Source organism: Dermacentor silvarum, chromosome 8, assembly GCF_013339745.2.
Source record: "Dermacentor silvarum isolate Dsil-2018 chromosome 8, BIME_Dsil_1.4, whole genome shotgun sequence".
NCBI classification, from domain to species: Eukaryota; Metazoa; Arthropoda; class Arachnida; order Ixodida; family Ixodidae; genus Dermacentor; species Dermacentor silvarum.
Window position 1 is genome coordinate 43,496,876 of NC_051161.1, and position 25,197 is coordinate 43,522,072.

The window sequence follows — 25,197 nt, forward strand, 5'->3', positions numbered from 1 at the left end:
GCTATGGCTTCGACCGGCTCGCCAGAAAGCGGATCCTGCAAATCTCTTTGGGGCGCACACGGCATCCGTGGGCGCGGCTCCGATGCTTGAATGAGCATGCGCGCGCAAGACGTTACACACAAAAGCGACATTTATACGTTCGGCCGATACGCGTGGACCGAGTATAGAAGAAACGCGAAACAAAAGTATAAATGAAAGACTGCACAGAAACGAGTAGCCATGCGGCTCAGCGGTGGCCGCGCGAAGTAATCTCGAAGCGAGTAAGCAAGCCCATTCCGTTGCGTTTCGCCGCCGGCGTGAGATAATTGCCAGGGCGCTGAGATAGCGGTCTAATAATAATGCGTCGCGGAGCGAACTCGGCCTCCGCGAGATTGAACCTGTCGACGATCCGTACGCGGCGCGATTTTGCGAAGGTGCCGCTGCTGCTGCTGCTGCTGCATGCATGCGCACCTGCGTACAACGAGGAAAACGGGAGGGCGAGACACACATCGTTTAGCCTTTATTTTTTTTTATTATTTTTTCTGTATGGTGTATAGCTCGCGTAATCCGCCCGCACGTACGTCGTTGTCGATGCGTGTGGCGTGGCCCGCTGCCTATACTGTATATATGCTGTGGCCATTCTTGTCCAAGGTCGGCTGGTGGGGTGCCCCGAGCGCATTATGGTCTGCCGACAGGTTGTCGTATGCTTTAGCTACTATTTGTAACAGCCTCGCATTGTACCCTCATCCAGCTTACACTGTTGTCCTGCGCATGACCGGGTTTTTATTCGACTTCAGTTCTTATATATGTGTGGGTATGAGCTTTCCTTAATACAATGTCAGTTGAGAGTCAGCGCCGTGGTGTCGTAATTTTCTTCCATTTGTCCGTGTTTGCTTTTGTGTTGTTAGTACAATTTAAGATGAGTTCCTAACCAACTCGGCCACCTTGCCATCTTGCTTCAGCACAGTATATGAAAATGGGAGCTGTAGTTTTTGTGAGAGCATTTCGATCGAGCTAGAAAGAGTAGGACCCTTTGGTTGTTGATAGTTTTCCCGAGAGCATTAACGTCGCTGAGACATTGCGCGCTTGTGTCTTTTACCGGAGCTATTGCTACATGAAGTGCAAATGCCTGTATTAAAAGAAACGAACTGCTGACATTTCGCGTATAGAACGTGCAAAGTTCAAATATAAAATGCATCTTCCTAGTTTTATTCTGCCTATGTTTTCGTTCATTACGCGATCGTACTACTGACGGGACAGCAGTTGGCATGTTGCTATTGCTGCGTGTTGCTGCTTGTCGCCCCTAATAAGTCGCGATGAATCCGTATACCAATTAGCCCTCCTACCAGTCACTTTGCAGCGTGAACACACAGTTTTGTTTTAAAGCGCTATCTGTAGTTTTGGCTAAGCGAGAAAAGCATAAATTGCGTTATCTATACTGTGTAATTGACCGTGTGTTTCTTCCTTTTCTTGTCCTTCGCAGCCCACGATCGTTGCCTGCCTACTCCACCCCTGACTCCTGAATCGCACCTCTGCGGCAGCGTCACCGGCCTTCCTGCCATGCCCCCGTGCAGCTCAACCTCGCTGTGTCTGAGCCCGGGCTCGGCCTCCAAGGCCTACTGCGTCGGCCCTCCGTCGCCACCTCACGGTGGCAGCCAGCCGGGTTCGCCGTCCGTCGTGGTCCCCGTGCCACTCCTTCCCGTACAGAACCCCGCCGCCTTCTCGGCGTTCGTCCACCACCATCACCACCAACCGCAGCAGCACCCCCTGGTAGCGCTGCCGACGGCGCTTCCACCGCCGGCCCATATGTCAGCCGCCGTCGTAACCTCTCCGGCGTCTGGCCCGAACCACCACCCCAGAATCCAGGACCTAGCCGCACCCGCAGCTGCAGCCCCTGCGGCGAGGCCGCGAAAGAAGTTCGACTTCAGCAGGCTCGCAGAGTCCGCGACGGCGCCCGACGAAGAGTCGGCGACCGAAGATGAACAACGGCCAGCAGTGCCCACGGCTAGTTCGCTACCGGCGCCGTACAGGTCTTTCGTGCTGGAACAGATGTACCATCACCACCAGCAACAACAGCAGCAGCGGCAAATGGGCGCCGCTGCCGCTGCCATGTCGAGCCGTGCCGGAAGCCTCCACAGGCTAGAGAAGAGGTTCGCCTCGTCCCAGCCTGGCTCCTCGACGGTACCTCCTTCGTCTTCTTCGGCGGCTCTCCTGGCCAGCGCGGCGGCTGGACTCAGGCCCGTCCGGTACCGGGCGCCGTCGAGGCCCAAGAAAGAGTTCATCTGCAAGTTCTGCCAGCGCCGCTTCACGAAGTCCTACAACCTGCTCATCCACGAGCGGACGCACACCGACGAGAGACCGTACACGTGCGACATCTGCCACAAGGCGTTTCGCCGCCAGGACCACCTCAGGGACCACAGGTGCGTTACACGCCATTCTGTATCATTCTGTATACGACCACATTTTTCACTTCAGGGTAGGTATTCAGGTAGCTGTTCGTACGCCACAACGGTTCTCAGGAACACTTCACTGAGGACTGTGTTATAGCTATAAACCTGTTATAACATCTAAGGCGGCTGGCCAATGACAAAGAAGTATTTCGAACGAAGAGCTTTGTGAATTAGACGATCTTTCTTCCGAAACGTTTGTCAATACCACCAGTGCCGTGAACAGTCAGTGCGCATAAAACATCGTTTTCGGCACTATACACGACGTAGATGTGCATTTGTGTGTGTCGAAAAAGAGAGAGAAGAAAGATGTCCAAAACATGCAGTGACAAAATCACGCACGAATTGTTTCGCACAAAGCCAGAGCATCACGATCTCTGGAGCCCTAATTCACATTCTAAAGAGTTTCGCTGTAATAGAACTGTTGGTCATTGGCCTGCAGCCTTCACTATACATGTTCGCTGACTGGCTGACTCATGATCTCTTGAATAAATCTTATCTCTCGAACAAATCTTGCGCACGAACTGCTTCCCGAATACAGATCATGGTTTTTGGTTTGTTTGTAGTTTGCTCAAACATTTCTTGTAACTTGTAAGACATCATAACAGCAGATAGCATGTAGGTATAGTTTGTTGCAAACAAGTCTATTCTACAAGACATTCCCAAATAAGCACATTTTCTTTCTCGACTTTCTCAAACTGGCACGTCGTATCTGTTGCATGGCTTCTGTAGTATCTTAGCCTACTTCTTCCCTGGGTTAACTCTCCTTGTATAAATTTCTTCCGTGTGTCTTTTCTGTACTTTCACTGGCAAATGTCGCAGGCGCGTACGCGAGACATTTACGAACGCTCTGAGAAAGAACGAGAGAAATAAAAAGAAAGCAACGCCAAAGGTCAACGACAGCGTCTGAACGGCGTCTAACTTGCGTTGTCGCCTGCCGATGGAAAAGTCAGAGGGCTCGAAGGTCTTCTAAGCTAGGAAAACTAGTTGGGGAAGACACGACGCGAGCCACGACCCCACCACATTAAACGGGTGTGCCGACGGCGCCCCTCCGCCACCCGCACCCCCACCCTTTTTTTTTTTTTTGCTCGCGTGGGAAAAGAACCCCTTTTCTCCCAATATGCGACCCCTTTCGGCTCGATTTCACAGAAGAGGCGCCGCCCTGACGAAAGGATTCAAGCGGTGACGCTGTCAACAAAGGATTTTTTTTTTTCTCGTAAGTGGCCTCCTAGGAGATTCCGACTAGCAACGACGTAGGGAGAAGAAGGAGAAAAAAAAAAAAAAGACTGAACGAAAACGCTGTTGGGAAGGAAGCCGGGACAAATGATCACGACGTGAAAAAAAAAAAAAACGAACACTTTTTTTGTTTGTGTGAAGGAGACGAAAGAACGAACTTGTCCCTGGTGGCTCCGGCGCGCTTTCCGTAATTGGTAAAAAAACGCCTAGGGCGCCCGAAAGAAGGGAAAAAAAAAAAAAAAGGAACTGCACACAAACTGCCGTCACGATGCTTCTCTCCCTTCCGCCCACACGTTCTCTCTTTCTTTCTTTTCTTCTTTCTTTCTTTCTTTTGCACGAACAGCATAGCCGGCTTCTTTGGACTTACGCGGTCGGGAACAACCCTGCGGCAACATTTTGGTGACACTTGGGAAACATGGGCCACTGTTCCGACTTCTGTAATTGGTAAAAAAAGACGAAGAGCCGAGGGACCGAAAAAAAAAAGAATGCGTGTGGTCGCTCTCACAGCTCCTACTTCTTTTCTCAAAGTCATTCGAAGCGTTGGGTGCGCGCGGCAGGGAAGAGTTGAAGGCCAACCCGTTGTCGAGCGCGACACTTTCGGAAACGCATGGTGGCATCACGATAGCCCCCAAAGTGTTGCCGCCGGGCAGCGCCCACACACACACAAAAAAGCAAGGCTTGGTCGTTGTTTGTGAGACTGTTACACAGCCCACCAAGAGTTTTTTTTTTTCTTTTGTCGCAGCAGTGAGCCGTTTAGCAACGTGAGAAAAAGAATTCGAACCCTTTCGGTCGCGGCGATCTTTTCCTTAGCCCTTTCCGTGCAACTCTTTCACTCTGCAAAAAACGCCTCATGTCGGCACTTTTTTCTTGTCGGGTAATTCCGTATCTCTGTCTCTTTCTTTCACACACTCCATCTTTTTCGAGCGACGGTTCTCACCTACACGGCTTCTAAAAAAATTCTTCCGTATTATCCCATTACCCGGCCCTCGAACTTTTTTCTGCTAGTCCGGAAGAGCAGTGTTTGGAGAGTGCTGCTTACGCTTCGGGCTCTGCAACACAGCATAGATCTTCTTCCTGTCGCTGAATACCATCATTCCTACCTTAGCTGACGTAGACATTTCTATACATCCTGCGTGTGGAAAACAGGGCAACAACTCACGCTGCGGTTTAAAACTACCCAACAAGCGTCACAACAGAATCCCCTGCGTGCAGGATATTCCTCCGCAAGTTCTCCTTTTTGTGAAAGCCGAAGGAGACCCATGTGGCGCCCTCTATCCTGGATCTTTACGACGGCCATTATAGCGTTGTTGCGACCACAGCAGTGGGAAGAGCGAATACCGAAAGGTCCCGGTAGTTAGGGGCTGTTACCACAGCTGGAACCGCTGTTCCCTCGAAGAGTGATGGAAGTGATTAGGCTAACTGCCAATTCCGCCTGGCCCTTGCTTAAAGCACCGCGAGCCCGTCCGCACCACGTCTGGCTTCGCCGCTCGAGATAGCGGAGTCAGCGCCGCAAGCGATAGCGTATACGCAGACAGTGGAACCCGGCGGCGTAAAAGGAGGGCTCCTCCGCCATCTTTGCATGAGCTGGGTGCACGACGATATAGCTGTGCGCCAGGCCGTCCTTCTTTTCGTTTTTTACATTTTACGCCGCCATCCTTGGCTTTCTTTTGACAGCGCTCATTTGTTCGCACTCCGGAGCATTACGAAAAATCTTCAGTCTGACCTCGGGGATTTCTGTCGCTGACGACGGCTTCCGCGCGAGGCTCCAGCGTTCTACGTGGCTACCTACCTTCGCAACAGGGTTGTAAATCTTCCGAAGCGGTCTACTGTATAGCGGATATCGCTATCGGAAACGTTTCCAAAGTTCGCTCTTTCTCTTCCATCCTTGCATTGCTTCTCTTATCTTTATTCTCCGCTCTCGGTGCACTCCTTATCAGAAGTAAAGGGGCCGCCACGAGTGTGACCTATGCGTGTGCACGCTGAATGGCCTCGAAGCGACGCTCCCATTGCATATATAGCGATGTAATCCTGCAAAAATAAGTAGGACCCTCATTCTTGTTTTCAATTTTTCGTAAATGAACTACTAAGCAGCGTACACAACATCGGAGCGCTAGAGTGTCTCGTGAAGCCTCCGAGCACTGCCCTGTAAAATCTTCGTTCTCTCACGCCGTTTCAGCGCGCATATACTTTCACAAATAGCTGTATGCAGTAGTGTTCCATTGCTATACGTTGTGTGCGGGCGCCACTTGACTGGTTCCAGCTTGTTCAACGGTGTGTTTGGCGCAGCGTGCCTGTAAACAGCACACGCGCATGCAGCTGTGTAGCTTCTTTTTGTGTGTGTGTATAGTTGTTGACTTGTGGGCTGACCTCGACCTTTCCCTTTCCCTCATCTGCGCAGGTACATCCACTCGAAGGAGAAGCCGTTCAAGTGCGGGGAGTGCGGAAAGGGCTTCTGCCAGTCGCGCACCCTGGCCGTGCACCGCATCCTGCACCTGGACGACTCGCCGCACAAGTGCCCCACGTGCGGCCGCAGCTTCAACCAGCGCTCGAACCTCAAGACGCACCTGCTGACGCACACGGACATCAAGCCGTACCACTGCCCCGCCTGTGGCAAGGTGTTCCGCCGAAACTGCGACCTGCGCCGGCACGCACTCACGCACGGCATTCGGACGCCGGACACAGATTCCGAAGACGGCGGCGACTCGCAGTGAAGCCGATCTCTCGCCGGCTGTGTGACGACGTCTACTCGTGTAACATAGGGACCCGAAAGAAACACAAAGAAATGTATGGAAGGAAGCAAGTGGTCAGTGTTGTACAGCACCTTCGAAGACTCGTGTTTCGTGTCGCCTGTTGCAAAAGGAAAACGCGAATCATCGATTCAAGTCGACGCGCTTAGCTTGCCACTGCGCAACTGTGTACAGACGGTGTTCCGGCTCATGTTCCTTGTGGCCTACCGGCGACGCCTCGACAAGACGGCCGTCATCGATGTCTGTGCCGGGCTCAGCGGTTCAGCCAAAGACTTTTCCTCACCGAACAACTGTGCTCGGGCGCGCGACATTTCGCTGGGTCGCGTCAGTACAGCGAACACAAGCCCGTCTGAGCCATAAATTGGTTAACGTTCCTGCTGCGCATGCGCAAGCGTGTCAAGGGCAACGACGGTCTTTCAAGCTCTGACATCAGCTGCTACCTCCACGCCTACGGACCATTGTGTGCGTGATCTGAAGCCATTGAACAATGAACTCCTTCCTTGCAGTGATCGCGAGAAGAAGCAAGGACATCCCGCCACTTTCATCGTACTTAAAATGTGCATTCACGTTACCTCTCGTTGCCGAGACACTGTGCCAATCGGAAAAGCAGAAAGTGCCTGCGTATACCGAGCGTGGCTACGCTTTAGTTCCAAATTACTCGTTTTCTCTTTTTTTTATTCTTTGTTATTAGTCGCCCTGAGTGGACAGTGTGACGCTGACTGACTTGTAAGTTTCCTAGAACTGTGGCTGTGGATGGCGCTTAAGTGCTTGTTCCACTCCCTGCTCATCACCGCTCAGTGCCTCGTCACACAGCTGATCGCCAAAGACAAGTTATACGAGGACTATGTAACGCTCGTTTCACGTTCGTTATAGTTGGTGTTCAGTTCCCAGCAAGCTGCTCATCCGTTGTAATTATTGTGCGTGTAAATAGGCTCTTCACGTTGTGTGCCCCCAATGATCTCCTTGTAAAAAAATCAAGAAAATGAAGTGTTTGTACTTTTTGTCCACGAGTGACGAAAACTGAAGCTGTCTATGTGTATTAAAAGCGAGAGCTTGTTCCCTGAATTTGAACTTTTGTCTTTCTTTTCTTTTTTTTCCATCGATCCTATGTTTCTATACCAGCTCGCAAACTAAAATTTCCGAGCACTCGTCGTTTTCTAAACGCAGCAACAGACCCACTTGCGGAATGGCCGATATGCGTAATTCCTCTGGCTGCATGCGTAATGAATGCGCATTGAGGCATCTTTAACGCAGTGTGTTGTTGAAAGTAGTCCAATTTGCAAGTCTCGAAGCCGTTTGCAGTCAAACGGACAAAGTTTAGGCAGATCTATGAATTATCAATTACACCCATGATGGCGGAACAGCCACACTTGCACCTTTGTGGACATAAGTGGCAGAGTTCCCTCTAGTAAATTTTGTAGGAACCATTCTGATTTTGGGGGTGCTGCGATTAATCCGGTTTGAGCTGTTAGAATGTTAGAATGGCCGTTAGAACCTCCTAATGCTTCTATGCTGTACGTAGACTCGGATTTCTTAAGCCAGCTGTTCTTGGGAATGACACCGAAATCACTCGGAACAACCAAGGTTGGCCATCTCTTCCTGCAAGACTGTGTCCTATAGCTCTGGCTAGCTGGACGCTCCGGGCACCCACGTCGCAGTTCGGACCACGATGTCGCAGTTCGGACCAGACATCAAACGTCATGGGTTTTAAATTCCTCCGCCAGCCAGGGTGCCGTGAAGTTTGCACGATAATGAATTAACGAGTGCTGATGATCAGAGTATCTCCGCAAAGCCGTCGCTCCGGGCATTGTAACATGCGGCACATATACCTGTGTTCTACGGCGCTGGTACATGAACTTGCCTACACCTTATATATGCTGTGCTATTCTTTATTGTTCGCAGCTGCGCATAGCGATTGCAAGTGAGCTACTTTAAAGATCGCTGAATTGCTTGGCACGTCACATAAAATTAAAGAAATGAAATTGAAAGAATTTTCGGTGGTCGTGTAACGAGAAAAGCAACGTCGATTTTTCTGTTGTTCTCAGGCGCGGTCGCTGCAAAAAAAAAATAATGTAATAAATAAATAATAAAAATAGTAATAATGATACAGCTCTAGTACTAATTCCTCGGCAATAACAGGTCGACCACTGACGAGTCATCGCACTCCATGCCCTTGATGCAGGTCAGAATTATTGTCACCCAGAAGATTGTGGTCCCGATTTGACTTAACGTTTTAATCGCCTGTAAATCTATGCAAAGTAAGTCGTTCGCGAAATTTCACTTTTTGAGGATAAAAGAGGGTCACCGAAGCAACTAAGTACATTGGGAACATTCCCCGATGGTCATCCAGACAAAGCCGTATCAGTCGAACACTAATAAAGCTACAGCATCGACCAGTTGTAGCGGCAGCTTTGCCATGAAGAATAATAAATACGTAAACAATGCAGGATTAGTCACTTTACTTTATTCCTTTTATAAAGCACAACGCTCCACTCTGGAGTCCATACAACCTTAGCATATAGGTTGTAGGATTTCCTATACTATAAACAAATAAAAAATGTATTTAAGAAATACGAAATTCAGCCATGAAACCCCGAGGAGTTGCTGGCCGACCCATGGCAAACAAGCTTGCTGTGATTATTTAACTTTTCAAAAAGCTCAGCCTTGCGGAGACAGCAAACGACACACACAAACATAACCACGACAGGCTCACAGACTAATACGGCAGGTTATATTACATTATCTAGATGTCGTTATGAATTTGTAGCCTCGGAAAAGGAAGCCGAAATTCTTTTCTGCTTCTACATCAGCACATACGCAAGGTAGCTTGAAGCGACCAACAATGAGCAAACAAGAGAAGACTCAGGCTGCAGCCAACGTTTCGGCCAGGGGACTAGTCTTCGTCAGGACAACTAATGTGTTCGTCCTGACGAAAACAAGTATCATTGTTAAAGTGTTTATTAGAAAGGCCTACACTTCCTTTGTTCTGCCACTATTGATCCCTTCAAGTATCTGTCTTTTTGCTGTAGCATAGACAGACGGGATCTTGCTGCCTGCAAAATAAAAACAATAACAAGAACAACAAAAATGTATTATTGAGGCAAAGAAATGCAAGATAGGGTAACGCGTACATTTCGGTGAGGTGACATTGGTTCATCTGAGCAACAGCGTTGCAGGAAAGGAAGAAGAAAGCGCTTGTGACACTACGTGTGCTTGTTGCTAGGATACGAGCACGGCGTATAGAGCTTACTACAGGCACGCCGCCATTAGAAGAGCATTTTTCGCGTTGCTTTCTTCCATCGATTAAGGAAAACTATTCGCTTCACTCGCGTCGAAACTTGCCGCTGCTTTCTTCAAGAGAGCTTCGAAGAACCGAACTCTGACGCGGAGTAATAAACAGCGTAGACAAGGGGCGGGTGGTAGCCTGAATCGCTAAAGCCAGGATATTAAAGATAGCAGTACGCGAGGTAATCCTACGCAAGACAGCGAGGCCAGAGACATAAAAGCATATTCGAGATAACTTGCGCTCCCATTTCTCGCTGCGGAAGGCGATGTAAGAGAAGCGGTGTTCAGCAGGTGCCGCACTGTTTCTTCACGTACTTGGCGGGTTTTCAAATTTCGATAAGCTTGCGCATGCGAAGCGCCTGCAAGGTCTGCGCATACGGTCAAGGACAGAACATACACGAGCTGTCTAGAACTATATGTGTTATGCGGATTTTCGGATACGTAAGAGCTTCACAACAGTGGCAGGAGCCATGACTATAAAATGGCCACGTGCATCTGTACTTAGGGACGCTTTTTACCTAACGGAGGCTTTGTGAGTTGAGGTGCACACGGAAGCCGGGTTCGCAATAGGGTTGCCAACCGTCGCCAATTCAGCGGGACAGTTCGGGCTTTTGAGTAAATGTCCCGAGTCCCAATTGACCCAGTCGAGACAGCCAAATGCTCCAAATTTTCCTTTCCATTTTCTTTCTTTTTTTACTGAATAACAATCAATAAACCAGGTTTGCTTTTTATAATTCCTGACAGCTTGGTTGCACATTCTTCTCTTTTGCCTTCTGTTGCATAGTCATAAACAAAAAAGCGGCATCGTTTTTGTCGCACTTCTATAGTTCTCTTGTAGGCTTTGACTGTTCACACTACCTGTACTGGATAGCCGTGCCAGTCAAGCAACTATACACGGCACCTTCCTTGTCGTAAATCGCGACACGGTTTAGATAACGTCGCGTACGTCACGATGACGACACGTACAGACTGGCGGCTCCTGGCACTGACAGGGTCGGTAGTCGCCATTCGGCCCCTCTCCCTCCTACCCCTGCCCCCCCCCCCTCCCTCCTCTTTCCCGACTTCATCCACTAGAGAGTTGGCAACCCTAGTTCTCTGTTACACAATGTAGCCGGATTCCGAGCTTTCCGCATTAATAAAGATTGCATACACCTGCGCTAGAGAACTTCAAGAACCCTCATTTCATGGTTGAGCAGAGCTGAAATACGAAATGACTATCGGGACGACCAGTGGAAATACGGACAAGCGTGGTAGCCGTCTGCCATTCGTGATTCAACACTACTCATTATAGAGGTCACCAACTGGCCCGCACCTAAGCCTTGCTCCTCGTATGATGAAATTATCAATTTTCCTTAAGTTCGATTGACATCAGCTTAACAACCTTCAAGAACATATACTAAAGCAATACCCACTCCCACACTACACATACTTTTCAGTTCATTCATTTCCTTCACGTCCATGGCTGAGTGGCTGACACAGAAAACCAACCTATCTGGACCAAATTTATCTATATAAGAATTTATAGGTAGATTTAGCTATAGGTAGATTAAGAATTATAGGTAGATTAGCTATAGTATAACACTATAGCTAAGACTTAGACTTATAGCTTTGAGTTGATCTTTATGTGATGCATTCATCGCTCTCTCTCTCTTCAAGGATACTCCATTTCGCAAGACACTTATGATTGACTCTGTGCGAGCCATAATATTTGTCCATAGACATCACCGGCAGTATTTCGCAGGTAGCAAACGCGAAACGCGCGGACGCGCGGTATTGACGCGTCTCGCACAGGTGGGTGATATGATAATGCCGACGCTTGGCGGCCGTTTTTCAAAATGCGGCGAACTGATAACGGTTTATCAGCCTGCGAGCTGATCAACTAGGCATGCAGCCAGAACGCTTGTTTAGTATGTATATAAGTATATGCTTTGAATCAATGCATTGAACTGTCCTTTTAACTGCGTATTAAAAACACAAGGTCGAGTTAGAATAATTGAGAGAAAATTAAAAATAAATACAGGTATTGTCAAGGTAAACGACCGCTATATATGGAATAGAAAAATGCGCAGTAAACTCGGTAATCAGAAATTAATCGATAAGACTTCTTCACATGCTCAGTGGATTGCATGCAGTCTCTCATGCAAATTTTGTCCGCCTGTCCACATATCTGCAAAGTTCATTTAGTGGTGCAAGATAGGGCCTGAAAGTACAACTCTGTTTGAATACAAAAAAGCTTATATGCTGTCGGTTTACTTCGTGAAATTTATCTTGTGGGCAGGCGTGATCCCAAAATATTTTTATTAGTATTATTTGTAGGCGAAAAGCATATTGACGCTGACCAAGGGACATGCATTCATGCACCCAACGTACTGATGCTACCAGCTTGAAATATCTAAACATTGCGAAATAACTAAAACAGTTGAGTTATTGCGGTCCAGTTAGCCAAATAACAGACGTCATTGTTAAAGGGATGGGCCGGCGTTACCACAAGAAGAAGAAGAACGTAAACTTTATTATCAAATCAATCAGATTTGATTCCGACGTCTTTTTAGTGGGTCTGGGCACCCGCCGCGGACGTGGTTCCGAGACCTTGTCGCGAAGCGGCTTCCTCGGCTTGCTGGACGGCCCAGAGTTGTAGTGTCAGGTTCGAGCTGAGCAGTGCGGTCTTCCAACGCGAGCGGAGGCTGGCCGTGGAAGAGACGGAGGTGTCGGCACTGCCCGAATTATTTGTTATGTCCTGACATTCCCATAACATGTGATTAAGTGTGGCAACCTCGCCACAGGATGTGCATCTGTTTGTAGTATACATGTCTGGATACATGGCGTGCATGAGTCTGGAGTTTATGTAAGAATCAGTTTGTAATTGTCTGTAGTGTATACTGCTTGCGCCCTGTCTAACCAGCACTCACTATCTCATGCGCCAACAAACAACCACACATGTATGGGAAAACAATTTTTTTTTCTTGGATACGAAACTCGACGCAACACGGCTTGGTTGATGCAATGTCAGGAGGCTTCGGCGCCCCCCGTGCGCTTGCAGAGTTCTTCCATCGCAGGCCATTTGCGAAGCTCCTCGCTAAGGCTCCATGTTTCAATGCCCAATCGTAGCGACGGGCAAAAAACATGGGGGTCTGCTGACTGTCGCATCCCCATGGGACTGCAAAGTTACTATAAAACAGTGCTTTCTTGAGCACGACAATATCTCACCACACTGCAAGCTAAGGGAGCAATATTTTCAATCACAACTTTTTTTTCGGTCAAGTCAAGATAGCTATATCGAGCACATTTTAGAAGCCGCTCACTGACGAAGAGTTTCATGTTATCGCTCACGAGTGAGGCGTCAGTCAGTTATAACCCCCACAGCAATGTACCTGAGCATGCACGAAGTTTGAAGTAGACTTTTGCAATAGTATGATTGAAGAACTCCAATGCTCTTATAGAAAGATGCCGGAAAAGAGCAAATGCTGTGCAGTTCGTTTAAAAGGCTTCATGTGCCGAATGGATGTGAAAATGATCGTCGGGTCAGACATCGAATGAGCGAGTCCCACGTGAGACGTCACGCGACGTTACGTGAGCGGGAATTCTTGACTTCATCACTAAATGCATGTCAAATAATGATATACTACAGTATTGGTTTGGTCAGCCAAGCCATGCTGATAGTCACCATTCTTATAACATCAATCCATTCCTCGTTTAAAATAGCCAACCAATACATTTAAAGTTCGGATGACGAAGCGGAATATGCTGTGCGTGGTAATGCGCAAGAAAAGTAGCATATCTATCACCGATAAGCGGACTCTGCAAACCAGGTGTTTCTCGCTGTTTTGCTGGCGACGGAGCTAGATCAAGTATCCCAGGAGTATTTTTACCCCCAATACATCACTAGCTTGCGGTTAAGCCATTTACTAAACGTGCACACCACCTTCGGCCATGAGATGATCTTGCACTCGCTTCCGATGCTCGCCACACGAACTCACGCAAAAAGACGTCCACTATCTGCAGTATACTTTGGGACGGGGAGGCTTCGGGACCGGATGGCCCCAAGCGTGTTCGACGAGACGTAGTTTTGTTCCGGGTTCCGAAAGAAGCAGGAGTGCATACGGATGGTACATGCGAAGGCGCAGAAGGGGGCGAAGGCTCGGCGGCGTCATTACGCAATTCATTACATACTGATTCTAATTGATCTAATGGTTAGTCTGGGGGAGAGAGAGGGGTAGCCCGGGCGTGCTGATGTGGTTCTGGCAGCGCGCGTAAGCCACGCACGCGATGATGCCTCGCGTGATCCGTGCGTATGATTAGCGGCTCGGCCGTCTCTTCTCCGTTGGGTGAGGTCCTCCGCCGCCGCCGCCGCCGAGAAGTTTCCGGCTCGATCCATTAGGGGGCGCTACTTCGTCTTAATCTGGGGGATGCGGTGGTCCCCGCGCGCGTAATTACCACCCTGTCTCGGTGACGCACCCAGCGGCTACGGTAAAGAGTGCGCGCGCAGACCTCGGTTTATTCTTTTCTCTCTCTTCTATCGTGTTTCTTTTTCAGGCAGGCTGAAGGCGAGGTATAGGCTTCATACCTGCCCAGTACCTCCGCCAAAGGCCACTGTGTGGCGCTGAGCGGGCGCGCGATACGCCGACCGCGGGGCGGACGGTCCAGCGGCAGTTCGCGGCGAGCAAGAACGGGGTAGGGTGAAACGGGGTGTGCGTCGCCTTCTCGGCTCACCATAACTCACGCGCCGCGGGCCCTGTGCGCGTGAGTTCTTGTACGCCGTCTCGTGGCCTCACCCTCTCTCCATTGCTACTTCTTGCCCCCCCCCCCCCCCCCCACCTTCTTCTCCCTATCTCTCTCTCTCTCTCTCTCGCTTTGAAAGCGTAGGAGAACGGTTGCAGCTTCATGGTTAACTCACCGATCAGGCAGCCACGCAATGTGTGTACGGAGGAGTGTATTTCGAATTTGCATATAGATGCCCAGGCATCACGATCAGCGCGAGCGTGATGCTAGAACGAGAATATTTACAGCCGTTTTCATCCCGGCGCGAGACAGCGGCGACTCCTGACGGCTACGTGAGGTCGCCGTGAACACGGTCTGTTCGTATAGATGTCCTCATGGAACCTGCAGTAATAGGAGCTCACATGAATGGCTTCTCTCTCTCTCTCTCTCTATATATATATATATATATATATATATATATATATATATATACACACACGTGTGGAGGGCTCCTCCCTTCCCCTCCTGACGCGTAGGTTAGCCAGGTGAACAAAGCCAAGTTAACCTCCCTGCTTTTCCTTGCCAACCCTCTCTTTCTTTTGCTCCGTCCTTACAGTAACCCTTCATCATCATCATCATCATCATCATCATCATCATCATCATCATCATCATCATCATCATCATCATCACCACCATATTTTCATGTCCACTGCTGGACGAAGATTACCCGTATACCTTGCGCCAGCTGAATCCAACTTGTGCCTGCAAGTTTCCTCATTTCATCATCCCACCTAGTTTTCTGCCGTCCACGACTGCGCTTCCCTACCCTTGGAACCAATTCTGTAACTCATATGGTCAACCAGGCCATCTACCCTACGCATTGCATGGCCTGCCCAGCTCTATGTCTTTCTCTTAATGTCAACTAGAACATCGATCGACTATGCCCGTTTGCTCTCTGATCCACAAAGCTATCTTCCTGTCTCTTAACCCTTTGTTTCCCACGGATACTAAACATAGTGCACGTAACCAAAACTAATATTCTTAGGCTGTTCTTGTTCAAAGTATCAACGAGAAAAAAAACTCACACAAATACATATACATGTTATAGAAGATTTATTACTGCCACATATGTGGCAGCCAGGAATGAGAAGGTGAAAATATGAAAACGGGTCTTGATATCTGGCGGCTCTGAGGAGGCACAGAAAACTCCAAAGCTACGTTGCTCTTTTCAGTATCTACGCACAAATAAACCAAACACTTTTTTTTTTTTTTGCAGAAAAATCGGGTGCGCCTTGTGCATGAGCACAAGGAGGTGTTTTTTTCTTTTTTTCTTTCTTGAGCAACTTTCACAGGCCAGTGGCCAACTTGTCATGGCTCACTGTCACAATAGTCGCATTATTTCTTTAATTTCCCACCTACCCGCCTCCTAAGTATACACGCCTATTGAGCTTGGCTCCTCTAAGAATGAACCGCGAGCCGACGTGCAGCTTCTTTTCGCGTAAACGGTAGCGAACGTGACCTTTGGTACATCTAGAGCACGTTGAGCTATGTGGTACGTGACTGTTGTTTTGTGTGTGAATAAATTGTTCGACGAAGAAGGTGACCGCTTGTAGAATCTGAACCATAGTGGCTACACACCCGGGCTAGGTGAAGCTGAGTGCGCCCGTGGCTGTTGTTTTGTGTGTGACTAACTTACTGGCCGGTGAAGGTGTTCGCTACCAGAGTCTGAACTACGATGCTAGCACGCCGTGACCACGTGAAGCCGACTTCGTCCGCAGCTATTGTTCTGTGTGTGATTAAATTGCCCGCCGGCGAAGGTGACCTCCAGTGAAGCCTGAACCACGGCGAGAACCTGTGTGAGCGTGTATGCTTCATGTGTGCGTCTGGACGGCTCGAGAGGTTTATAAAAACGAGGCGATCCGACACTTCACCAGTCTGCTCCGGGGACGATAAGTGAACGCCGAGCAACTCCCGGGCAAACAAGCCACCAACATAACGTCCCGACACCGAACACCGCCAGCCGCCGTGGAAGCCAGCCGCCGACTTCGAGGCGCCGACTTCGAAGGTCACTTGCGAGCCGCATCGGTGTGGACGGACGGACTGGCGCCTGGTTTACTGTATGTCGCTTTTGATTCTGTGGACTGCGGACTGCGGATTTTCTGTCCCGATTACTGTTTAGAAGCTTAGTTTGTACCGGTAGACATACACAGTTCATTTGTTTATGCTGCATTGTTACACCTGTTCTTTGAAACTGTCACTTTCATACTTTTTCTGTCTAACCTATTCATCATCATCATCATCATCATCATCATCATCAGCCTATATTTTATGTCCACTGCAGGACGAAGGCCTCTCCCTGCGATCTCCAATTACCCCTGTCTTGCGCTAGCGTATTCCAACTTGGGCCTGCAAATTTCTTAACTTCATCACCCCATCTGGTTTTCTGCCGACCTCGACTGCGCTTCCCTTCTGTCGGAGTCATGAGGGAGGTAGTGGCCGAATACTGCACCAGGGAGGCCAATTCCTGTTCTGGTGAGGGAGTGACTTTGTAGCAACTACTTAATAACGCCAGTTTGCTTTGTTGTTGAGAGATAGTATTAAATTACTGCTCTTTGCTTGTTTGATCCGACCTCTGTCTCGTTCACGACGGCCATTGGCGAAAGCCGGCGGCCAGGCACCAGACTCCACCCCCTTATACCACTTCTCAGGAGGAGCTAACGCATCGACTCAGTCGTGACACTCACAGACAGCTCTACCTGGTGAGCTCTCTTTGACATTACGGTGTTACCCGAGACTGGCGCATCTGGTGAAGATACCACTGAATGAACCATGGGGGGTGAGATATCAATACATTCTGTGCTCGATTCGGGCATGCCGTCTTGCGAGCGAATGAAACCAAGTGCAACTGTTTGACTCAAAAGTGAGGAATCCAATCATATGTCAGGATCAACAAGCTTTACAAACATCTTCAAAGGGCTTCCCACTTTCTCCAAGCCATCTGTTGGCCTTGGAATTCTCTGTTCTTCACCGCAGTTGATGTTCATGTCCTTTTTTTACCAAGTGCCATATTTTTTTCTGCTTGTTCTTCTGAGTCGATGTTACCTGCTTTTCTTGCTCATAGAAAAGACATAGAATGCTCGTAGACATAGAATGTCTGTAGAGTTTTTGCTGTCACTGCGCGACTGTCTTGCGGCCAGAGTGCGCTCCTCGTCTCAATCAGTTCTCTCCAATTTTTCGTCCTCGCTTTCACTTGGATATTTAGACTCAAATACAATTGCTTGGATTTGCTCCTCTTTTAGGCGCTGCCCCTGCATGATCAAAAACAATGTTTTTCAGACGTCAGTGTAAACTAAAATGACAGCTAACAACAAGCGCGAAAGTTATTTTAAGGCAAACGAATGAAAAAGACGTAATTACACAGCACTAGAAACAGCGTTACACTTATCATTGTTTATTCGCAAAACGGGAGCTCATGGTCCTGAGTGTCACGAACGTGTATGCACGCATAATCTATACGAAAAGTACGCAACGACCATTGGTGCAATAATAAAACACCCTAGGCGCGTTCCGCAGGTTTAGTCGAAGATGATGTCGGTGTTTTCAACTTTATATTGCAAGAAAATAAACACATAGAAGCAAGAAAAAGCCGCGCACTTAACCGTGTTAGCTGGCCGCAAGTGGAATCCACGTTTGCACGACAAGAAACGCCCTTTGTTGTACCCGTAGCGACATCTAGAAATTGCAAGTGAAAGCATCGACTTCCACGTCTGTGACAGCTAGGAACTAGGGGTTATGTGATTGAATTTTCGACATAAGAAAAAAATTCAACAAAACTGCCACAAACGTGGCACCTGGGATACAAAGGGTTAACGTTACGCTAACATTTTTCGCTCCATCGCTCTTCGCGTGGTCTTTAACTTGCTCCCGAGCTGCTTTGTTAGCCTCCAAGTTTCTGCCTCATATGTTAGCACCGGTATAATGCAATGATTGTACACTTTTCTTTTTCAACGACAGCGGTAAGCTCCACTCAGGATTTAGTAATGCCTGCCACATGCACTCCAACCCATTTTTAGTCTTCTGTAAGCTTACTTCTCACGATCAGGGTCCCCTGCGAGTAAATGACCAAGATTAACGTACTTCTGCGCAGACTCCAGGGGCCGACGGCGGGATCATGAATTCTTGTTCTCTTGCCAGACTGTTGAACATTATATTTGTCTTCTGTATATTAATCTTCAACCCCACTCATACAATTTCTCGGTTAAGACCCTCAATCATTCGTTGCAATTCATCCCCAGGGTTGCTGAACAGGACAATTTGATCTGCAACCCTAAAATTGTTGACGTATTCGTCTTTGCTCCTCACTCCTAAGCCTATATAGTCGGCATATATAGGTATCTCTAAAGCACACATACGTTTTAATGGAAGAAAACATGACATTCAATAGCACCATTGAATTTCTTAAGTTCATTATAATTGGCCTGCCCTATTTTTGAGCATCTCTGGGTACGTGCCTCCGAATACTCTGACCTGCTCATGCAGCAAAAAAGCTTTATACGGCACGGAAAAGTAGTGCCACTTAACACACCTCTGTTTTGCGTAATAGAACAGTAAAACACGACATACCACCTACTTAAAACACACGGACATCTTAATGGAACTGCGGAAAATGTTCAATGTTTTCCTTGATTTTCTTAAATTTCTTATATTTGGGCTGCCCATTCTTGGCCCGTTGGTTATGTGCGACTAGGTATGTGTGCCCATTCCAGGACAATCCTCGAGATTGGGTATGCGTCACTGTGACGTAAGGGGCACGGAACTTCTAAATGTAATTATATATACGTCGCACTTCTCTCCCCCCCCTCCCCCCCCTTTGCTTACACCTCTCATCAACATACTTCCTCGGCAAGCATAAAAACATCGCCTTCGCCCTCGTAGCATTTCGTTGCGTAGATTTCCCACAGTGTGCAAATTGGTGCTACAATTTAGGCATAGCTTCCGAACAGTGTAATGAGTAAACGTAAACATTGCGTGAGGCTACAAGTTGCATCGGACGAAAATAAGCAGACTTCTTACATTATACATTATATCACTGACCGCTAAAGAAGAGCTTCGCTGTTCATAGATCCCACAAGGAAGAGCTTCGCTGCTAATGAAGCCCGTTTTCTTGGTCATGTCACGCGCTTTTGATGGTAGTCACGTTAGCTGCGCAAAAGAAGAAGAAGAAGAAGAAGAATGATAGGAATGGCTCAGCAGTCTCGGCGGCCAGAGCCCCGTCGAGAACTCCTGGGTTACGAGGTTAACAGGGCACGGGGAGACAACGAACCCGAATACGATCTTCCCTTCGGTGTTGGAGTCTTCCAGTGGTCGGTTCTGTTCAGCCTCAGCATCGGAAGCTGCGTCTACGCGCTACACAACGACAGCTTCCGAATGACAGCCATCGTCATGGACCACTGGTGTCGGCGTCCTGCCCGGTTCGTGAACATCAGCGTAGCCGAATGGAAATTACTGGCCATCCCGGTGGACGAGAACGGCGATTACAGCCGCTGCACCATGCGACACCCACCGGAGAACCGCAGCGTGGCCAGCATCGTTACGTGCACATCGTGGGAGTACGACGTTGACGCATACGGCAACAACATCGTCAGCGAGTGGAACCTGGTGTGCGACAGACGGTGGCTCATCGACCTAGCCCGGATCATCTACGTGGCCGCCTCCGTCATCTCGATGTTCTTGTCCGGTGCCCTGGCAGACCGCATTGGCAGGAAGACTGTCGTGTTCATCGCAGTGCCAGTTGTCGTCGTAGCCGGCGCCGCCAGCAGCCTGCCAACCGACTTCCACGCGTTCGTGGCGGTGCGCACCCTCGTCTCGGCCTCCACCTCCGCCCTGATACCGCCGCTCGTCTCTCTGTTGTGCGAGGTGTCTCCAAAAGAGCGAATACCCGTCTACTGCATATTACCCTGGCTCTTCAGTTTTCTGCTGGTGAGGGTTGCATTTTTGGCCGCGATGTACTTGAAAGGTGGCTGGGCCGTCTGCCAACTTCTGCTCATGGTACCGACGTGCCTTCTGGTATTGCTGTACTACACCATCGACGAGTCAATGGAATGGCTTTTGGCACGCGGCCACGCCAAGCATGCTGAGCGCGCCGCCTTGCGGGCAGCAAGGTGTAACGGAGTACCTTACGGCCGTTGCCGCGAGTCTTTCGCCCGGCTTCTGTCTTCCAGAGGTGCAGACGCCTTCACAAAAACAGCTGGCGTCTGGGACTTGTGCTCAAGTCGTTTCAGAACGCGCACCTTCTTGCTAGCTTACAGCTGGACAGCAGTGACGTGCTCTTACTACGCCCTCGTCTTCAACGATGGGGTTCCGGTTAGCCGCAGCCGTGACCGTCATTGGCATCGTTGCATCTGCCGCGGCCATGGCCCTTGTAGCGCTGTATATTCCCAGCTTCGGCTACATACGAGTACTGTCCACCTCAGGAATCGTCTTTAGCGTCGCGTCTGCTACACTGACCTCCATCTACGCCGACCAGGAGACGTTCACTAGCGACTGTTTAGTTGTCGTAATGCGCATCGCCGGGAACGTCTCCATACTGTTCCTCTTCGTTCTAGGTGTCTGCGCTTACCCCGTCGCTTTGCATTCTATTGGCGTCGGTTTTGGTCTCGCCTGGGCTCGCCTAGGAGTCATTCTATACCAGGTGACACAATGGCATCCTGTGGGACGCCGTGTTGATGTGCTGCTAACACTTGCTACCATATTGATGGCACTTTTCGCGGTTGCCATGGTGTTCCTTCCCAAACATGCTGACTGGAAACGGAGGCGCCAAACTGTCGCACCCGCATCACTCGCAGCTTTGACCGGCGACAATTTAAGACGGGCCATGCGGGAGACCTTGGCTCCACTACCGAAGACAGTGCCGGCCCATTAGCAGAATACCGAAACAGTTGCCAGAACGTCGTCATTGACGCAGCTTCCGGTGCAGACTCGTTGTTTCAGGTCAACTTATTAAAATGTTTTGTTGCACGTTTATTATGCCTTTCACACCAATATTTTGCCCAGGTGCGTATGCACATGCTTTCTTATAAGTGATATATTATCTGATGCAAAACCTGCAGTAATGCATTTCATTGGGCAGTACAGGTTAGTTAGTATTTAACAGAGCTAGTTGATCTATAACTAAGACGAGTTTGAACAGCAGAACTTAAAAATTCAGCGACGTCCTTGTCTATCTCCCTCACTTAGTCCGTTAATTTTGCAGTTCAGCTGTTCAAGCTTGTCTTAGGGTTGCAGGTTATTTGCATAAATAAGAAAACGTGAAGGATAACAAAGATACTACAGGAAAGCTAAGGACCGCGCAACGAGCAACCTAATGAAAAAAGTGGTCGCAGTTTCACCTGAAAGGCGAAGCATCAATTGCGATAGCAAATTAGTAGAGAGCTATACGGAGTAATGATAGTAGCTTTATCAGCTGTATAAACTTGGCCATGCAGCAGCACCGGCAACACGCAGAACTGTTGTTGACGCCGTCGGCGTTTTGCCCCGCGTTCGCACAAAATGCGTGCGGCGTTGGTGACTGTTGCCGGAGCCTCTGATATAAATAGGCACTTGGTGCCGCAGCTAAACGTCGCCTCCCTTCCCTCGCCCTCCCCCCCCCCCCCCCTCGGCCTTTCGTGCGTCGGAAGAAGGCGCTGAGCCGTGCTCCCTCAAGGGCTGCAGAAGATAGCGCCAACCTTTCCCTTTCCCTCAAGAACCACTTATCATCAGAAGGCACGTTTGCTCTACATATATGGTGATTGTAGAGGAGGAAAGAGACGCCTACTTCTGCAGCCCTTAAGGGAGCACAGAGCAGAACGCGCGTTTGTTCTCCGCCGTGCGTTCACTCCCCGTGAAAGCACGCGTCCCTCGCGCCCTTTCACTCGCACATACAGCGTTCGGCGCGCGGCGACGATTTCATCTCCATTGACGTCATACGGAACAAATAAGTAGAGAGCTATACGGAGTAAGGATAGCAGTTTTATCAGCTGTATAAACTTGGACATGCAGCAGCACCGGCAACACGCCGAACTGCTGTCGACGCCGTCGGCGTTTTGCCCGCGTTCGCATCGAACGCGCGCGGCGTTGGTGGCTGTTGCCGGTGGCTCTGGGGGCGGCTCGGAGGTTTTCGACGAGCTCAGAACGGGACACTCGTCGAGCAGCGTCGGAAGTCTTTACCACCTTCTCGTCTCACAACGTTTTTATTGCGATAGCAATTATATGGACACTCAAAAGCAGATTTCTGCCGTTGTCGTCGCCGTCGTCGTCGCCGTGAGGTTCCGTATGACGTCAATGACGATGAAATCGTCGCCGCGTGCCGGACGCTGTATGTGCGAGTGAAATGGTGCGAGGGACGCGCGCTTTCACGGGGAGTGAACGCACGGCGGAGAACGAACGCGCGTTCTGCGCCATGCTCCCTTAAGGGCTGCAGAAGTAGGCGTCTCTTTCCTTCCTTTACAATCACCACATATGTAGAGCACACGCGACTTCTTCCGACGCGCGAAAGGCCGTGTGGAGGGGGGGGGGGAGGCGACGTTTAGCTGCGGCACCAAATGCCTGTTTATATATACCTAACCTAACCTACCTAACTAACCAGCTAACTAACCAATTAACTAACGAATCCCAAGGAGCTGCCTACAATGCAGAAATGCTCGGGAACCTTCATGAATACATATATGAATGGCATTAACTAAGGCGCAACATAGGCGTATACGGTGTCGGTTCTAATTCAGCAAAAGTGGAGGAACAGAACAGACCGACCAGGAGGGCGCTCGCTTCAGCCGGGTCGCTTCTGTGACCGCAGAGATAAACTGTCGTGTCGTCGTGACTGATGGACAGTGTCGGTGGCCATGCATAAACTGAGCGCAAGCAGAAAAAGCAATATTGCGACAACCGTCACCACCATACAAGCGTCTACACGTTGGCGGCAAGGAGAAATGTTTTCAGAAATCCTGTGGAACTGGAAGCCGCCTTAGTTCGTGCACGTACTGCGAATGCAACACATTTAGCTCTGGGGAGAGACGGCGACCAGCTCTGCATGAAAGAGAGGGATCACTCCTTTTGCAAATTCATTCGCCGACATCACTCGTCCCTCTCCGTTTTCCTTCCATTTTTCTTGTGCGCTGCGGCAAGCGCTAGAAACCAAACTCGCTGGCACACATCGCGCCGCGGAATGCCGCTGACGCGGCAGCCTATATCTCTCGAGAGACGCACAGAACGTGGCGCGAAACACATCACGTGTCCGGAGGAAACAGGTGTTTCGTGAAAGTGGGGAACCCCGCCCTTCTTGGTGGCATAGGGCGGAAGGCCTTATAGGAGGGTGGTGGAGAGGGTTGCATGTATCGAGCAATGTCGGCCGCGGGCAGCTTCTCACTCTTTTCGGGGCGGAGGCCACACACGTGCTTATACGAGCGGTGAAGATCTGCGAGCTTGCTCGTTCTCGCTACTAAGCCCCACGCCGGCTGCGATGCAGGGAAAAGAAATGGTTCCTGTCGTCGAAGCGCTTGCGTACGCAGGCCTTTATGCGTGCCAGCCGCTGTTGGATCGCGTATATAGGAATGGTGGACTTACAGTATGCGTGGGCTCAGGTCAGCGCAAATGCACCGCGATTGAGGTTTGGACGATGTGATCTATCGTCCCTACGTCATGGGAGCTCGGAAAGTCTGCCTCGAGCTTACCCTCGTTCTGTGGCCTGTTATTATCAACTTTCACAACGTTTAAGTGATCCGCGGACTTACGAAAGCGAGATTGATATGTATAGCACGGTGTAAGCGGGTAGATTTAGAGAAGCGGTGATCGCGGCAATATATGCATCGCCGATGGTGCGAGTGCGATTACGCAATTCCGGAAATCCGCTGATAGATGTCTTATATAGCGCGTGAGATCGGTCTCCGGCGGCAATTTCGTTTATTCGGCTTTTGAAATGCGTTAATATCTGCATGCAGCCGCGATGTAGCTATATTTAATGGTTGAGCTTGAAAGCGCCAAGCTCTGAATTGATACCAGACTTAAATCGACGCTGCTATGTTTCTTTTCTGCTAAACCGGAGGCTAAGCTCTCGTCATTAGTTAGTTGCTTTCACGTGCCGTGATATATAATTCTGTCGAATTATTATGCGCAGTTTATAACTCATTCACACACGACCCCTGATATCGTGGGAGAGAACGATGATAGCAGTCACTTTTCGCAAATGTACAACATTTATCATAAGTGCACGGAAGAATGAACACTTCGAAACGGCCTATAGTATAAGATCGAAAATGCGAACTATATAGGAGGCGTAGAAGCACTCTCTAACGTTTATAGCACGTTTTGCATCAGAACAATGTTTCTTTTCTCTCGTTGTTTATGTATATATTATCATCACGCAGAAAATTAGGGTGTATTTCGTTTCGCAAAGAGTTCGCACGAAAAGCGATAACGAATCCGGGAATTGTCCGGATGGTCGCATGAGTGCGCCATTACAGGCTGTGGTCGTCAGTGCGCTTCTTTAAGAGCGTTAACTATAAGGGGTCTAGAGCTGACGTCATTTATCATGCCGCCTATGCTGTACACAGATCCAAGCAGGAAGCATCTGCAGGGTATCCCGCCACCACGTGGTTGAGATCGCTGATGGTGTATACCCCCCCCCCCCCCCCCCCAATTTTCAACTATCTGGGTACCAAGAATTATATTTTAATTACCTATATGGGGGACATTACGGTATAGCGGACTTCCTATATTTGTTTTGTCCATCTGTGCTTCTGTAACGCGTAAATAAATACAGTAAGCTCAAAAAA

The 25,197-nt window shown here is 49.2% G+C and overlaps 1 protein-coding gene across 1 annotated transcript in view; it reads left to right on the forward strand.

Annotated features, from left to right (window-relative positions):
* The window catches only part of LOC119461109 (protein sister of odd and bowel), a 425,754-nt gene that overhangs the window by 16,494 nt on the left and 384,063 nt on the right, over positions 1 to 25,197 (forward strand). The window contains exons 2-3 of the mRNA XM_049655189.1: positions 1,463 to 2,399; positions 6,061 to 6,277. Coding sequence (XP_049511146.1) covers positions 1,463 to 2,399; positions 6,061 to 6,277 — 1,154 coding nt within the window. The remainder of the gene's footprint in view (positions 1 to 1,462; positions 2,400 to 6,060; positions 6,278 to 25,197) is intronic.